The sequence below is a fragment of the Myodes glareolus genome, chromosome 14 (assembly GCF_982192425.1).
Source record: "Myodes glareolus chromosome 14, mMyoGla1.1, whole genome shotgun sequence".
NCBI lineage: Eukaryota > Metazoa > Chordata > Mammalia > Rodentia > Cricetidae > Myodes > Myodes glareolus.
This window is the reverse complement of record NC_142039.1, coordinates 36,910,535-36,929,729: the sequence shown is the minus strand read 5'-3', so window position 1 is coordinate 36,929,729 and position 19,195 is coordinate 36,910,535. Positions and strand designations below refer to the sequence as shown.

Below are 19,195 nucleotides of genomic sequence, written 5' to 3'. Positions count from 1 at the left end.
CCCATGGACGCACCATCTCCACTGCATAAATCACCAGATTAGCCCTTCCAGAACCAGGCTTCTGCTATGCCACTCTTGTTCTTAGGCACTTAATAAGCTATTGGATGGAAACCAAATTCCTTAATCTGAAGATCCACCCTGCTCTAGCCTGCCTTTTACTGCCTCTTCAGTTGTTCATGCACACCTAGGCAAGACTTTCTGCTACTTACTGGACACAGTTTGATCTGCCTGGCATCTTCATCTCTAATATGCTCTTCCTCCTGCAAGACTGGTTCCCACCTTATCTGCCTCTCTATCAAAGCTCAGTCAGACATCACTCAACCTATGAAGTCATCTCTCAAAAACAAAACACAACACCACTACCTAAAAGAAGCTAACCATAACTTCTTTCAGCTCAGAACTTAATTCATCTACTCTAAGAAAAGCTCCCAGAGCACAGACTGTGACCACAGTCACATATTCTATATCTGGCCTCGGGGGCAGCGTTCAGGCTGTACCAGCACAGACACTGGTGTAGCAGGACGGACAGTGTCTCCGTCACTTCAGTCATCCTCATCTAGGGGAGAAAGCTCCTTCATGAGAAGAAACTTGCTGAGTACTTACTTTAATGGGACAGTCGAAAGTCTCATGATATTCTTCTCCAGAATATAGTCCAAATACTTGTACCTGAGAAGTGAACACATCACATCAGTTCAATATGACAATAACAGAAAGAGCCAGTCAGCAGAGGAAAAACTTAGAAAAAACAGTAAGACTTGATTTAAGTGATTTAAGTTGTCATGACGCCTACAAAGTACCCAGTGTAAAGTATTCCACCAGTGTTGAGCACTCTGTGGTGATGAAGCTTTTAAAAGCTTCTTAAAAAGAGGCCAGAGGCCATGATTGGCATGTAGGTGGGGTACATGGAGGGGATAGAGCAAGGAAAGGGGAATAATGTAATTTTTTAATTTAAAAAATGAAAATAAAAAAGCCTTCACAAGTAACACATGGATACAGTTCCCTTTATTCACTCAATTTAATAAACAGATACCAACTTTGAGAAATGAAATAGATATGGCAGGCTACCAACATATTTATGAACTTCCCATGAGCTAAAGAACTGTTTTCCTCTCATAAGGAGAAAGGCACTTCCTTTCTTGAGTCATACATATACACATGGTTCATAGATATACACACATGCACACGAATGCACAGGCATGCATGATGTGGCAAGAGAATGAACTACGTTAAAGCAGGACAGTCATAAGCTGACTCTCCTCCACAAGGAAAGGAAGGAGTTAAGGTGCCCTCATCAGTGTTCACTTTCAAGCTGTCTTCAGCCACTTCATTCTACTTTTCCAGTTTTTAAATTGATCACAACAAAAGCAAAATTAGATCTGATGTGCATAACTAAAAGGATAAAATTACAGATTTTAGCTTGATGCAATTTGCGACATAAAGCTGACTCTTCAACCATTAGCCAGAGCAAGACAGAGAACACAGGCCAGCTGTGAGTATAATCCTGATACTCAGAGGCTGAGGCTAGAGGATCATGAGTCTGAGTCTAAGCTCAGGAAAAAGGAAGGGAGGGAGGGAGGGAGGGAGGGAGGGAGGGAGGGAGGAGGGAGGGAGGGAGGAGGGAGGGAGGGAGGAGGGAGGAAGAAAGGAAGAAAAGAAGAAAAGGAAAAGAAAGAAATGGAGGTTAGAGAGTGTACTGATATTTCATTTGTATTTTAATAAATAAAGTTTACTTGAAGATCAGAACGCAAAACAGCCACACTAGTCAGCCATACAGGCCAGGCAGTGGTGGCACATAACTGTAATCCCAGTAGCCACACTAGTTAGCCACAGAGGCCTGGTGGTGGTGGTGGTGCACACCTTTAATCCCAGCACTAGAGAGGAATACAAGGCAGGATGAGACAGGAACTCACTCTCTTTCAATCTGAAGATTTCATTGAGGTAAGAGCTCTCTAGTGGCTTGGTTACTTTGCTTTTCTTCTCTTCAGGTTGAACCCTAATACCTGTCTCTGGGTTTTTATTATTCATGTTAAATTTGGCACCCAGCATTTGGGGTAAAAAATCCCTGAAAAAGCCATTTGCCTGTGGCTTTTTACCCATAGGAACAGCCAGAGCTGTATGTGGAGCTCCAGCCCCACCTGGCTCGACTTTCTTTTCTTTTTCCCCCAAGTCTCTGAGCGAATTTGGAATTTTACTGTTGTAGCCTCTCTGAAACAGTCTTCAGCTGCCACCCAAACCCCAAAAGCACCTAGCTCCAAACAAACACAAGACTCACCTAACCTAACTTGGCTGGTTCTGCCTTCCCCTATTCCATGTGTTTTTGAGACAGCTGGCTCATTCTCTCTCTCTCTCTCTCTCTCTCTCTCTCTCTCTCTCTCTCTCTCTCTCTCTCCTCCTTCTCCCCCCCCCCCCTGCAAGCAGTGTGAGCACTCCCCGAACCCCCTTCTCAGGTTGCTGCCTAACTAAGTAGCTGTCTTGAAATCCAGAAAGGATTTTACTGTTCTACACAGCATCAATCAGCTTCACATCTTCATTAACATTATCAGCAGATTTGGTAAGACAATTGGGAATTCTTAACGGGAGGAATCAGTTAAAAGAGAGTTTTTTCAACATTAAAAAAAAAATGGGAAACACCATTGCATTGGAGGGATTTGTGTTTCTGTAGGATAATACTCTGGACAGTTTGAAAATGGAAGGATTAAATGAGAGAATAACTAATTTAGATAGAATCTATGTTATGTAGATTGTAAACATTACCAGCATTATCATTTTTATTGTATCACTAAAAAAAAAATAGTTAATCTGAGTGCTAAGATACAGGCCTTAGAAAAATTTAATAAAACAGGTCACAGAAATATTCAAATCCAGACAGAGAAATTTAATGAAGAACCAATTACAGCATTGCATATATAAAAACAGATAGAACAGTCAAAGGTTTTCAAACAACCAACCTTAATACATCCGGTAACCATATAGGAACTGCCAAATGATAGCGTAATCACTGAATGGACTCCTGTGCCAGTGTTAGATTTAAGGAGATTCAAGGAAGTAATAGTCTCATATGTCATGCATTCATCTTTTGTGAAGCAAATGTTAAACTCGTGGTCAGTTTGTAATAGAATTATCCCTAATGACTGGATAGAATTGGTTAAAGCTGTTTTAGAACCTGGTCCACAATTATAATAGAGTGCCTGGTTCAGAGAAGAGTCTAAGATTATTGAACAACAGAGTAAAGCAAGAGGTAGGGAAATCTCCCAAGATCAAATTCTTGGAGAAGGAGATTATGCTACTAAGGAAAGGCAAACTGTATATGATGACCACAACCTAGATTTATGCCACGAGCAGCATTGAATGCTTGGGACAAAATTGAAGAAGTAGGAAGGAAAATTGAGTCATTTACTAAAGTTATGCAGGGGCCAAAGAAAGCCTTTATGGCTTTCTTACAAAAATTGACTTCAGCAGTAAATAGAATGATACCAAATTCAGAAGCTAAACAAATAAATCTCCGACTTTTTAAAAGTGCCAAATCTCTATGCAAAAGGATAATTAGACCATTAAAGGCAGCACCTTTGAAGGAATGGATCCGAGATACAATTAATATTGAATCTCATGAACATGATAATGCATTGGATAGGAGAGGTGATTTCCAGAGGTTTGAGAAAATATCGAAATGTCAAATGTTATAAATTGTGACAAACAAGGTCACCTTAAAAGGAATTGTAAAACAAGGCTTTCCTAGAAACAATGTTTTTCCTAAGAATAATCCATTCAGAACGTCCCTTCCTTCTGGATTATGCAAAAGATGTGGTAAAGGCAGGCATTGGACTAATGAATGTAGGTCAACAAAAAATATTCAAGGTAATCCTTTGCCATCAGGAAACTCCATGAGGGGCCTCTTGCAGGCTCCTATGCCAAATCTCCTGTCTCTGAAGTAGAATGGTGCTGCTAGGAGCAGATATATCTCATTGTCATAGATAGATAGATAGATAGATAGATAGATAGATAGATAGATAGATAGATAGATAGATAGCCTATGTTATTAAAACATCTTAAATGCCATACTCTGTAGATCTCTGAAATGTTTGAAAATGACCTATCTAAAATATATCTTTGTTTGACCTTGAAAACAAACCTAATGTGACTACAAGTTCAATTATAATAGTTGATTAGCTACTAACCTACAATTCCTTATTATCCCAAACAATTGGTAATAATAATTTTCAACAACTAGAAGTTTACATTACCTTGTTAAATTAGTTGAATAGGTACAATACCTTGAACAAGAGTAGAAATGTCTGTACAGTTAATCTCAAATTTACCAATATACAAAATTTGTATATAATAAACAAAAATCTAATCTAATGTAAAACATTTAAAAGTAGTACTTGTTTTCTAAAAGCAGACTCAATAACCTATCTTTTTATCTTATCAGGATGGGAGGGAAGGAGCAAAGGAGGAAAGAAACGAAGAAACCAAAAGGAAAAAAAACAAAACAAAAACCAGAATCTCAAGGAGCTCCTCTACCCTATGATACCCTGAAACCCACCAGGACCCTTAGACCTATCACTGTGCACACATTACTCCGCCATCTAAGTTTCATACATATAGAAGCATATGCCACTCTACTGCTGCCCTTCCCAACACCACCTGTGTGAGCTTATGCACCCTGTGGCACACAGCAGTTAACTGGTTCTTTGTTGAGTTTGGCAAAGTGACACTACATCACAATTCATGCTCCTTCCATGGACGACCACTTGATTTGGCAGTAGATCAGAGCTTTTATGAACAGTGCTTCTGCAGACACTCTTTCCAAATCTCCTGGTTAACTCACACACATATACAAGGTCCATAGAAGAAGGGGTGGAAATGTTAAACCACAGATTATGATTATTTTCATATTTAATGGACAAAAATATTTGACAGACTTGTTTTATTCATTAAAGATTTTTTAGATGTATATGAGTGTTTTGCCTGAGTGTGTGTATGTGTATCACATAAATGCCTGATGCCTAAGGAAGTCAGAAGAGAGGGCATCAGACCTTCTGGAACTGGAGTTACAGATTGCTAGAAGCCACCATGTAGGTAGTGGTACTGGGAGTTGAATTTGGTCCTTTAAAAGAACAACAAGCCTTCTAAGCCACTAAGCCATCTCTCCATGTCTAACAGACTGGTTCTAATTAGTTCATACTATTACCAGAAGAGTATGAGAATTGGAGGAGTTTCCAGAGAAACAGGGCGAATCCTTACTTACTATCCCAGCACTTGTGATAGGTTTTCTCTTTCTCTGATCTCTAGTAGAATTTCTTCTATACTTTTGTAGGAATTCACCATGAGGCCATTTGCATATGCCTTTGGTCTGAAAGTATGTATCTCTCAAATTTTTCTGTTGAAATCCAATGCCCAAAGTGATGGCATTAGGAGGGAAAGTCTTTGGTAGGCTGTTCCCAGGAATGGGCCACCGGTGCCACTATAAAGAGAATAAAAGGAGCTGAATAGGCACTTTTGCTACCTGCTTTCTGCCACTAAGGAGAGAGCTGCATCTCTCACACCAGGGTAGGGTTGTAGAACTGTCCTCTCCAAACACTGATCCCAGATCTTCAGATCCTCAGAGCTGTGAGAAATAACTTCCTGATGTTATAGACTGCCTAGGCTAAGAGTATTCTGTTAAATCAACCGTCTAATCAGACTTCTTTATGTAATTTTTAATGACAAATTCATTTTTTGTACTGATAATTCAAATTCATTTTTTTTTCTTGCTTTAATGTTAGTAAGTTGTGAATGGTTGATTCTCCCAAGTCCCAAGCAGAGAATTCTCTGGAGAGACAAATTCACACATTACAAAATTTGATAGTTGAGCCAGGTGTGGTGGACATGTAAACCAATGAGCAGAAAGATGAGCTATAAGAATTGTTAATTTGAAGGCAGTATGGAGCTACATACAGATCTTGATTCAAACAAGCAGGTTAACCAAATCTTTGTTATTCCTCCCACTAATTTTATGAGAATTATTAGAGGCCAACATCAGCAGGACACCATGGACCACACAGAACTCTCTCATTTAGAACATGTTCATCCCAGGCACGGCATCCACATGCCATTGCCACCTCAGCTCTTACTGTTGGGAAGGTGCAAAGCCATTGCTTTTCTATAAATTCCTGGAAATGACACTTCTGAAGCAGAACAGTGAAGCACTGTATTTAGCAAAGCAGTACACTGAGGACTTTACTTTGCCACGGGGAAGCTTGATGGAGACCAGCAAGTTTTCACACAGTAAGGCAGGCCCTGCATCACTGAATTGTAATGGAGGAAATCAGCAAGCAGTGTCTCCATAGGGATGGACCTCAGTGTGAATGCCTGCTGAAGTAACAAGGAGCCAGCTCCTAACTCAGTGTCTTTTCTTCTCAGCACGTCTTGACAACACAGTCCTGGGTCGCATACTACAACTCCTTAACAACTCTAAACCTTTAACAGACCTTCCCTATGATTATAGGTAGTTAAATCCCTGAAGACTAATGGCAGGCTCATCCTAGACAAACTAGATCTCTTTTCATGGGCTGAAGTGGTAATTTTAATGATTCACAACTGATAATGTTCAACCTGGGTTGAGGATCTTACTTTAGACTGCTACTAGGGATGCTATGGCCCACACCAATGTGCTTGTTAAAGAGATGATTCTGCTGAAAAACTAGAGACTTGCCTATGGCCTTTAAAAACAAGAGCTGTGACTAGAATCCAAGTTTTCCAAAGCCCATTCTTCCCTAAGATAGCATCACATCAGACAACATATAATTTGCAATTAAGGAAAGTACGCTTTCTTATAAGGTATAAGAAGAACAGACTAGAATAGGAACTTTGAATAGTTGTCAAACTATAAAGGAGTTGGAGTCTAGTCAGACCTAAAAGAACATTCACAGGAGGTAAACTAAAGGAACAGACTATTCATTCAAATGGAAATAAGCATGACACAGATGTGGGTGAGACGTAAATTGTCTTCTGAAGAAGATCAGCATTGTATCCTATAGGAGCCTATTAACTGGACTGTAAGCTCCACTGTGGCAAATGCAAACGGAACAAAGCCAGACAAGCTGTTAAGAAACAGGCCCTGCCCTCAGCACTGTCCTTGAGAACTCCTCAAAATCCCAGCACCTTCCTAGAGCTAAAGAACACTGAAAGAGTAACCACTAAAGGTGACAAAGCAAGACGAGAACTCCTGGAAAGCTGGACACACATCTGTAATACCAGTACTTGCAAGGCTGAGGCAGGAGAATCTCAAGCTCCAGGCCAGTCTGGACTACGAAATGAGACCCTTTCTAAAAAACAAGATGACAAAGCCCTCAGATCCACTATTATTAAGAGCAAGTGTAACTGGACATGCAGAAAAACATGGCAAATGTAGCATCTTTATAAGTGAGATCTCAGCAGTATCGGTGTCAGCACTGTGGTGCTCGATAAAGCTGAGGATGTTGTACTTCGTGTCAGTGACTGTATCCTAGGCTGCAGGCTCACAAGTCACACTACTAAAGCTAACAAAACAGTCCCTATTTCCTTTCTCCACAGTCCTCTTTATTTATTGGGTTATTGGTCACTGGAGATTATACTAATCTATAAAGGGAATTCAGTCAATGATAGCTCAGAGTTTTGACTTCTAGAAAGAACAAGTTTAAGATAGAGATTACAAAATTAAAGGTCACAACGGAAAGTATTCTTTTGAAAATGGTATTATCTAGACGAGTTCTAATAACCTGCTACAAAAACTTCTAGGGAGAGGAGAGTGTTGAGGGAGAGGGAGGGAGACACAAAGAGAGAGAGGCTCTGACTGAGAATGAACAAATGAACAAGAATGCCTTACATGTGTCTTAGAGCCAATATACTGAAAAGTTCCTCAGGAGTTCCAATGAACAAACACCCAGAGAGTCACATGAGAATCACACAGATTGGAACATATACTTTACCTACGCTTACAAATAAACAGGAGGGTGTGAGATTAACTTTAGCACGGAATTCTACTATTTGTCAGCTGCAGCACTAGGCGGTAGCCTGCCACATATATAGGAACTATGACTGAAATAGCAGAAGTACTATACCATTCTCTCAGCTTCCAGGTAACATTGGGTCAAGAGGCAGGACAGGACACTCTTGTGGCTGGCATTTTATCTTGAACAGTAAAAGGAAAGATTGTTGCCCATCCTCTGCATTAATGCAGAACATCTGAGATTAAAAGTGATCATAAGAGAAGCCTCCACTTCTCTCTGGCAAAACCAGCTTCACCAAATTCCTCAAGTCAGAGAAGGTCTCGTTCATCAGAGGGTCTTAATTTTGTATATAAGAAAGTGACTGTATAATACCTCCTTGCAGGTTAGTTCCTGTCAACCTGACACATGCTAGAGTAACCTGGAAAGAGTTCCTCAATTGAGGAACTACCTCCATCAGCTGGGCTGTGGGAAATTTTCATGACTGACAATTGATGTGGGACCATCTAGCACACTGTGGACAGTGCTAGCCCTGGGTAGGTGAGCCTGGGTTATAGACAAAGCCAAGCTGGGAAAGCCACGAGGAGCAGCCTGGGAAGCACACCAGTAAGCAGTGTTCTGCAGTCTGCTTCAGTTCTTACCTCCAGGTTCCCGGTTGAGTTCCTGCTCTAAGTTCATTCAACGATAAGACTATGACATAGCCAAAGAACCCTTTTCTCTCCAAGTTAGTTTTGGTACTGTTTTATCACAGCAACAGACAGTAACTAATACAACTTCAAAATATCTCAGGTTCGTCGAGAGTCAGAAAGGCCCTAATCTATTTGCTAACATGGTTCTTGCTAAGATAGATTTTTTTAAAAAGCAAACAGCAACATTCTTGATGTCTTAAAAATTGCAGAACACCATTCCAAAGTCTGAAAGGGGGAAAAAATGCATTTAAACACGTCTTCATAGTACTCAGATGTCAAAGGAAAACCCAAAGGCTATTGGGAAACTTCAGCAAGAGGACACATATCTCTGAAACTACAGCCGAGTGCCAGAAAGAGGATGGTGACTGGCATTAGAGGGGTTAACAGCTACCATAGGGGTCTCCTCTGCCAGGTACCATCGCAAGTCACTAAAGGTAATTTTCATAGTAGGAGACAAACTGAGGCACAGAGAAAACCAAGCTTACTTAACAACACATAAAACACAGCAGTGTAATTCAAATTTGAATCCCAAGACCACATTGCCTGACACCTAAAGAAAAAGTAAAACTGCAAAATGGCATACAAATCTGCGCCCAAAGGGGGGGGGGAACTAATGTTTGAAGGAAAAGCAACAGGCAAAGCAATTAAACAAGCAAAGAAGTTGCCCACCTCCAAGAAATGGAAGGACAAGACCAACATATGAGCAAAACAAGCATGCGGGTGACTCAATCAACACATCCGAATTCTCTTACAAGCTATGCGTTTTTATGATAGTGTGTGTCCATTCATCCTGCTACACGCAAAATTTCAAGTAGAAAAATGGAAGCAGGGAAGAATCCACACTGCAATGGGCTAGTATTGAAAGCCTGGAAATTCAGTTACTATCCATCAAAGTTGGGATTTTCAAGTTTCTTGTGTGGGCTTCCCTTTTGCACATAATCTTTCTGAGGCAAGGAAGATACCTGGAAAAGCAGGCGGTGCACCACCTTAAGACAGCAGAGTGAGGTCCAGACCAGGCAGCTAAAAAAAGCTTCACTCTGCCTCTGAGCAATATTGCCTGCAGCCCCATATTATTGAATTTCTTTGAAGAAATGAAAACAAATAGAGCTAAAGTAATAATCAAAATTATAACTGAAGTAAACGTATAAACTTTCCTGAAATGAAAGCAACTTTAATAACTCAAAAGAGTTATTGTGTTGCAGATGAAATTAATGACAACAGATAAGACTGAGACATAGGATAGCAAACGAATACAAAGGCCATGTTTATTATTTTTGTTTTTGTTATTACTATTATTATTAGCCAAGCTATGGAGGACAAAAGTTGTTTTTAGAGAATTCTTAAAGAGCAAAGGTAGGCTGACCAACAGGTATGCTGCAAGTGTCAGAATCAAGCAGGCATTCTCCCTAAAATCTGGAAGAAAATCTTTCAACCTAAAATTTGTTTTGTCGGTATACTCTATATGAAGTCATCTTTCACAGGTGAGAAAATAAACCCTATCCTGAAACCTTATCCTAAAAGTTGTATATGAATCTATGCCACCAAAATGAAACTACAGACACAAATGCTTAATATAGCTGTGAGTCTCAAAAGCAGAGCTCAAACACAGAGAAGCCATGAGAAAGAACTGAGCACAGGCCGAATACATAAGTAAACTTCAACCAACTATTAGAATGATGATTTTAAAAATCAATACAGGTATCAAAGATAAGCAGTGAAATAAATACAACTATTGAATATGAGGCCTAATAAACCAATGAAAGCAAAAACTGTGAACAGTCACTGAAAGACACTCATTTTATACAGCCTCCCAATTTTCACAACACTGACTACCAGGCAGGGTTGACTTACATAAATATATGTACTGGGAGATTTCTTTATGGTTCTATTCATGCTAAAAAAAAAAAAACAAAAAAAACAAACAAAAAAAACCCACCACCACCAACAAAAAGATATGTGGGGGAGAAAACACTTCAAAAGATAACATGAAACTACACAAAAACAAGACAGATATACATTTTTTCTAAACCAGGAAAGCATAGTGTTTGCTTAAAGGGTGCAATGGGAACTCTTCAGGCCATCGCATTACGGAGCAGATGGAGTAACTGAAAGATTCGACTATAACACACATTACTAATAAGTCAACAGTGACGTGCTGGGATCCCCCAATGAATGCCTCTAATTGGAAAACTGAACACTCTTACTTGCCCAACTAGTTTAAAAGAAACTGTTACCTGCTATAAGTTCAGAATAATTAGGCATTTAAGTAAAAAAAAAATTAAGATGAAACTTTCTTTACAATATATGCAAAAATATATGAAAAAAGTGTTTCAACTGTGTAGATAATTCTTTTCCGTTTCCACACAAACCAACACTTCCCTTAACTCTTTCTTGGACATGTATTCATCTCAGAAGTTCACAAAGTACTATCAACTTGGACAGTATTTTCTGAAAAGTGGTAGTATTCTGTGTTTCAAAAGGCTTTAGGGCAAGATAAAGCTGAGATAAATAAAATGCATCTGTGTATGTCGAGAGCATTTGTGTTGCTCTTGTGAAAAGATTGATGGGGGTAGCACTGTTGATAGGTAGAGATGGGGTAGCACTGTTGATAGGTAGAGATGGGGTAGCTCTGTTGATAGGTAGAGATGGGGTAGTTCTGTTGATAGGTAGAGATGGGGTAGTTCTGTTGATAGGTAAAGATGGGTAACACTGTTGATAGGTAGAGATGGGTAGCACTGTTGAAAGGTAGAGATGGGGTAACACTGTTGATAGGTAGAGATGGGGTAGCTCTGTTGATAGGTAGAGATGGGGTAGTTCTGTTGATAGGTAGAGATGGGGTAGCACTGTTGATAGGTAGAGATGGGGTAGCACTGTTGATAGGTAGAGATGGGTAACACTGTTGATAGGTAGAGATGGGTAGCACTGTTGATAGAGATGAGTATATCCTCTTTTGTGCTGAGTATATTGTTTTTAATTTACTCATTTTAATGGCCTATTGAATTCAATTATTCAATTGTATAAAATTAGATTAGGAAATCTCTATTCACTAAGGAATACATAAACTTACATAATGATTTTTAATGCAACCTCTTCTTAAACTGATATTTTAGAGAAGTGGCTTAAATACTCTGCATTAGGATTTTATCACTGCAAGCGAACATTAGAAAAGACTTCCATCGACTTAAAAACAAAGAAGATATTCTTGCAAGTGGAAAATCAATCATCACAACCACTAAATGTCACAGCATACCATCAGCAAGAAGCACTGATAGTTGTTAGCTATATGCTGCACAAATGATGTATGTCCTTGGCTCAGGAAGTAGGTGCCAGGTTTTTAGAAAACTGTACATATATTGATTTTACATTTATTTAATGTGGCCATTGTAAGACACTTTATTCTTCTGATAAACTATGATTGCTTATCAAAAGATTCTATAATTCAAGAGTAACATTCATAACTTGTGTTTTAAAATGAAAACCACCAGCCCACAGAAATCATGCCCACAAAATCCAATTTTGTGGATTTATGGCAGAAAAGCATTAAACTACTGTGTTGCAGGAACTGCAGACTAGTCACTGGAGTCAAAGTGGCACAGCAGTAATGATTAAAGGGGCACATCACCCTGCCACAGCTGTTAATCAGCTTAATACTAGTTAGATTATTGACATTCTTGTAATTACTTTTCCTAAGGCACATTTGGGCAAAATATATTTTATTTTAATTATGAGCAATCAAAAGCAAGACCAATACTGAAAAAGAATAATCAAGGCTCTCTACACACCGGTGTAAAGTCGGCAAAGAGCGTACAGTCACTTGCATGGGTAAACCCAGCAGTCACTGCCCCGGCAACTTTGCCCGTGAGCACTTCTCACTTACCTTGCCGTCCTCTGAGCACACTCCCATGTGCTCTCCGCTTTCGTCCAAACTAATCTGGTTTATCTTCACAGGACTCTAGCAAAGACAAACAAAAAATGGAATGGAAAACTTTAGGAAAATATTTCAACAATCTGATACTTTTAGTCTTTGTAAAGCTGACATAACGAATTATTTATCAGCTTCATGAATTAAGGTGTACTTTGTTCTGATATGAACATATTAACATTTCAAATGCATAAAACAAACAGCTTTGTTCCTACACTCAGTGTGAACCCAGAAACCCATGAGCTCCACAACTTTTCTTTCGTATACCTGGAGTATAGTGAAAACATTACCTCTCAGAATCTTACATTTCTTTTCATCTGTTTTACTTACTTTATACCCTTAAATTTATCTTTCACAACCAAAATCTATTAAAAAACAAAAGAAACAAAAAAATTAAGAATGCATGTCGGCACATAAAATCATTTTTTGCTTCTTTTAGTTGGCTTAATCAATCTGTTTCTTCCCTAATGAATAACCAGATTAACATTTCATTTTTACTCTATTCAGGAAAACCATAGCCTACATCACATTAATTAATTTTGCATCCCTTCTCCTTTTACATAATCTCAAATTTAATGTATTTTCCAAAGATTAAATAACAATTGCATTTTAAATCTCTATGTAGCTAATTGTTTACTTACTAAAATATTTACACAGAGGTTTTTCTAAATAAAGTCAAAACTCAGTGACCACTGGCAGCATTACACAATAGCTTTTCCTTTCATTCCTAAATAATGACAAGTGCCAAGTACCTTCCACAAAGCTCATAGCAGCAAACTAAGAAATAAAGTGAGTCCATAGCAGTTAACAACAAAAGAACCCACGTAGAGTTTAAAATTACCCCATTTGCCTTGTTGATGAGATAAAGGGAAATACACAAAACGAATGCTGACTCTTCAACTGGAAAGTATCTCATAGTCATTAAGGAAAGGTCAGGGCACAACAAGACCCCCACACTTTACAAAGGCTACATACTGACTGATTGCTGAGACAAGTTCCCAAGCATTCTGGCTACAGAATCCTTTCACATCTGGACCCCTAAATCACCACACAACACTCTGACAGGCAGTCCAAGAAAACTCAGCTAGCTCTAAAAGTTTCCAGCATATTAGCCAAGGAAAAGGTCACTGAAGACAGGTGGTCACTATAGAGGAGAACGAACTGACACCCATGCTAAAGACCCACAGCGGAAATACGAGCAGACTCAGAGAGCACAACTGTGAGAAAGGCCTGACGAGGAGAAGGACTGCACAGACAGTAAGGGAAATGCTAAGACAAAGAAAGGCTGCCCTGGGAAAGCACTGAGCAGACAGAGCGTGGCTACTGGGCCGAGCACCAGCCAGAATGTCAGCCCCACAGCATTTTGGGGATAAGCAATTCCTCAAGTTGATCATCTTCCATTCTGACCTTTCATCAAACATTTTATATCCACTTTATACTTGGCAAGTATAAGCTATATTATACTTTAACTTTAGGCATCTGTTATGACAGCCAATCATAGCTGGGTGTGGTCTACTTTTTCTTCCTCTTATGAATAGAGTACTGTCCACAAGTGACTAAAGAAATGGTATTTGGGGCCAGTGAGATGGCTCAGACATTAAAAAGGCAAGCGTTATAATAAAAACATCGAGATTATATTACTGAAAAATAAATAAAATTAAAACTTCAGTTCCTAAATCACAGTAATGCATATCACAGGTTTGAAAACCATATATGACTGTACTGAAATGCAGAGGTCACATTATCTTCCCATTGCAGAAAATTTCAGGGGACAGTGTATTTGACACCTCCAAAACTAAATCTAAGTGCTGAATGCAACCAATGCCAAGACTCTATTATAAGACCTTTACTGCAAGTTATAAATCAGAACTAGATCTTCATTCCATATACTGTCAAGGTTGGTAAACTCTACTCCCAGATTTTTGTTACTATAAGGGCCATGGCCTATCTAAGTAGTCCCTGAATCACACTTACCAATCCCCAAAATGGGGTCTATGCTTTATTAGATACCCAATTTTTGAAGAAAGTGGTGAACTAAAGAGAGGTGTCTGCATCTCACATAAGGAAAAATGAAGCTTCAGTTTTTCTGTGTGATCCAAGACCTACTACCTAGCTAAAGTATCCAATGGTATCTCGAGAGCAGATCAACCAAATTTACCACAACACACCTAACTGAAACTGTACCATCCCATTAACAATACTACAAGGAAAAAAATAACACCTACAAGGTAACCGACAGCCTATTAGCAACAAATACCTTAAAACTTTCCAATAGTCATTGATTCAATTCCCTGACTACAAATAAACTTAATTCTTCCCCTTTAGTTTACTGGGCAATTAATCTGATCTCTATAAAGTACCTATTTAAACCCTTTTCACATTTTTCTCTATTAAGATATTTCTTGGAGCTTGAGTGATGGCTCAGGGATTAAGAGATCGTGATGCTTTTAGAGGATTCATGTTTACTTCCAAGTACCCACATGTGATTTTTTTTTCTCCTCAAGATGGTATCTGCTTTATTCATTGTATCATTACCTCGAGTCATTTCAGAAATCATTTTATTTTCCCGCAAGAATGGTACCAGTTGAGCTAGCCCCAGGTATGAGATGATTTGTCCTTCTCTTCCCAAAGGGAACCGTGCTTACCATACGGTAGCTATTTCTATACAGAGACAACTGTCCGAGATTTTAAGTGAGTTCTCTCCAGCCATGTTCCTATCAGTTCCACATTGATTTCATTAGTGAATCTGCATATAGCATGCCTTGGCATCTTGGTAAGACAGGCCAGTCAGAACTTCCCATATTGCTCTTGGCTTTTCTCAAGCACTTGTCCTGCCATTTCTGCAGCTTCTCCTCTCCTTGGCACTTGACACTTCTCGTTTACCCAGTCATCAGCTGCATGTTCGCTAACTCACATATTAATTTCATGATTCTTTGAAGAATGAAAAACTATAATTGTATAAATACCTTCAAAGATCAGAATAAGAAAATGCTTCTCAACTTACTTTACTTGGCCTGTACAAACCCACAGTAACAAAATTAGCAAGAACATCATGGGAAAAGTACAATCATGGATCTAAATGGAAAACCCTGAAGAAACTATTAGCAAAGCCAGCATATACATTAAAGCCAAGTGTATTCAAAAAAAATACAACTCTGGTTTAACATAGAAATGATGCAACACAATTTTATATATTAGTAAAACAATTACAGAATCATCTCAACAGATGTAGAAATTCTCTAACAAAACTCAACATCCATTCATGAAAAAAAAAAAGCTTTAGTGGAGAAGAAACCTCCTGAGCCTCATAAAGAATATTACATATGACTAGCAGGTATATCCTACCATAATCAGAGGCTTTCTGTTATCTTCATGATGCTGATTCTCTGAATCCAGGAACATGATATATTTTTCTACATGAAGAGTCTTTCCACACGAAGTATGTCTCCACATGAAGCATGTCACAGTATGAGATATTGCCCCATATGAAATCTCTTCACATGAAGCATGCCCCCTTCTGAGAAGCCATCTCTCCATGAGAAGTGTGTCTCCACATGATACATGTCTCCATATGAAACATGTCTCCAGAAGAAGCCTTCCTCCACTTAAGTGTATATAGATGTCTCTGAAAAAGCTTTATGTTTTTCCTCTGAGAGTGCTGTTATATTCTAGGACAAGCCTTGATAGCAAGCATCTCTTCTTTACTCCTAACAGACACAATCCAACCTCATTTATAAAATATATAATAACAGGCAAAATTGTACTAAGAGGATAATGGAAGAAAGCATAGAGCGCAAAGTTCCCTACTATAAAGGGCAGAGCAGTGAAAAGAGAAAGTCTGAGGAAGTGTCACAGTATCCATTTCCATGGACTAGCAGCTATGCTGACTCTGTGACTATTGCATTACAGAATTTCCATACTTTCTTTTTATTGCTAATTTTTAGGTAGGAATAAAAGTAATGAGTGTCATCATGCCATCTTCATACACATTTACCAAACATTATTCTCCAAACTTTAAAAGAGAAGCATTTAATTTTTCTAGTTAAATTTTAAAAGGTGTTTAAAAATGTCTGGAATCATCATATTTGGTGGGTTACCTCAAGGTTTGTCTTTCCTTTTGTGTTTATTTTTACCATTTTCCTTTGGTTATCCACGGCAGATGTTTGTCAGTTGTACTGACAGTTCCAGGGCAGCAATACTCGAGCTGCACTGCCTTTTCCTCTGAACTGGAACACTTCTGCCAGGGAAGGCCCATAACATGAAGGCACCAAGGAAAATTGCAAGGATTGGAAAGATCAAGATGTCACCAGATTTCCAAGATCCCGCTTTCATGGGCCAAGCTGCCTGTCAGCTGGACAAGGGACTAAAGGGATGCAGCATCTGTGCATCCTCACCAGGAAGAGGTGATCTTCTCTGTGAGGGGGCCACCTTTGAGTAACCTATGACCCAGCTGTAGCCACTTCAATTCATTGCTAGGATAAAACACACTGACCAAAGCAACTTAAGGAATGAAGGGCTTGTTTTAGCTTACAGCTCCAGGCACAGCTCCTCATGGTGCGGAAGTCAAAACAGACTCAAGTAGCTGGTCACATTATGTTCACAGTCAGAAGCAGAGAACAAAAACGAATTCTGCTGCTCTGCATTTTTTTATGTCCAAGATTCCTGCTAGGGAATGGTACCACCCATGATGGGAAGGCCTACTCACTTTAATTAACACAACCAACATAATGTCCTACAGACATGTTCAGAAGCCATCTCCTAGGTGGTTCTCAATTTTGTCAAGTTGGTAATTAACACTAACCACTGTGCCCTGCAATAAATGATCATACTTGGTATGCCCTTATCTACTCACCAAATAAGTGATGAGCAGACATGGTAGCCTAAAAAATGTGCTCTTAAATCTCAATGTCTGGTTACCATTTTCATGTATGTGTTTATTATTTATATAATCAGAGGCAGAAATTCCCAAAGAGTAGGACTGGATATATCTGTTTTGTTTTTTTTTTTAACGATATCATTAAATGTAAGGACCTGAAAAGATGGTTAAAAAAAGTTGTCTGATAACCAAAGTTTAGATCCCCAGAGCCTACATAAATACTGTGTGGGCATAACAACCCACCTGAAATTCCCAGTGCTTAGGAAAGCAGAGACATGACTCGAGCAGGCTGGCTAGCCAAACTGAGATTATCAGTGAGCAACAGGTTCAACTGAGAGACTCCTGAATAAATAAGGTGGAGAGAAATCAAAGAGGACTTAGGACATCATCCTGAGGCCTCCAAGTATTTGTGCACACACATGTACCCATACACATACAAACATACACATTCATTTACACCACACATACATACACAAGAGATATTACTAGGTCTCACCTTTCTATACTTTGCAAGTTTTCTAAAAGTAGTTAGTATGTTCATAAGCAGAGATTAACATCTTTAAAACCTGGCTACCTAAGAAACTGATTAATTTAAAACAACAGAAACTAAGCATCATTAGCTTTCACCAGTATCACACAGGGAAGGAACACATGGTTTATGTTGGTGATCACTAGTACCATTAGCATTTGCTCAACAATCCTGTAACATTCTGGAAACAACAAACAAGTGAGCTGCAAATGTCTGTAAATGGCCTGTACCTGGCTTGCCATCCATCATCCCTCTCACACAGGGACAAAGGTCAGGCATTCCTGTGCCAGTTCCACACGCTGCAAACAGCAAAACAAAAAGGCCGCCGATGCCCACACTCTCAGGCCAAGGCCTGCAGGCACAAGACTCTGTATTTATCCAGAATGGAGGAATTTTTTCCCTTTTATTTAAGAGCTGAGGAAAAGAAGAGTCATATCTAGAAACATATCTGGGGGCATGTTTACAAAGATGGGATGCTGGAATAGTCACAGAAAAAGAGACCAAAGGAAAAGTCTGGAGAGAAATGGACTCAGCTGTGCCCTCCATTAACTCCAGTCTTATTCCTAATGGAGACACATTTGGAATTCTGGACAATATGAGTGAGTTTGTTCAAAAATCAATAAAGTCAAGCTGACACTATAGAACATACAAAAATGTTTCCTTAATGGAATGAAAAAAAAAAAAAAAGAAGTTCAAGTAAACAGGAGGGGGCAAGGACCAGCACACACCTTCTAAATCTAAGTTCACTACATGTGGTGCCAAGTTCTTAAAGAAAAGGCAAAATTACTAACAAGTACACCTCATGGGACAATCAATTACCTAACGTAAAATACTTGAAATGAATACACTTAGTATGGATTATGCCAGTTCTTCAATTAGGAATAAATCCGTGGTCATTTTAAAAAGCTGCTTTTAATGGTGTTCTTAGTGGCAACTGTTTCCCCAGACGCTCCTCATCACCCCATCTTACGCTACCCGTCCCCCAACAGTGAGCCCAAGAAATCAATCTGCTAATGTATAATTTGTAAGGCTCCTCTGACTAACAGATGGATAATTGATCCCTTCACAAATGCTGCATCCCCACAGTCACTGAGTGGAATGAATAGGAAAAGAAGACAGGCCCTCCTTCTCCTGCTCTCAGAGATGCACTGGCTAGGGCCCAACACCAGCATGGTATCAAGGGCAGTTTATTTACTGCATCTACTGAGAAGG

General features: G+C 39.1%; 1 protein-coding gene across 2 annotated transcripts in view; it reads right to left on the bottom strand.

Moving 5' to 3' along the window:
- Vps41 (VPS41 subunit of HOPS complex) overlaps positions 1-19,195 on the bottom strand; it is a 152,308-nt gene that overhangs the window by 73,643 nt on the left and 59,470 nt on the right. The window contains exons 5-6 of one of the 2 annotated variants that reach the window (XM_048460771.3): positions 12,534-12,608; positions 604-666 (exon numbers count right to left, since the gene is read on the bottom strand). In XM_048460771.3, the coding sequence (XP_048316728.1) occupies positions 604-666; positions 12,534-12,608 (138 nt within the window). The remainder of the gene's footprint in view (positions 1-603; positions 667-12,533; positions 12,609-19,195) is intronic. The other variant, XM_048460772.3, reaches the window with a different exon arrangement.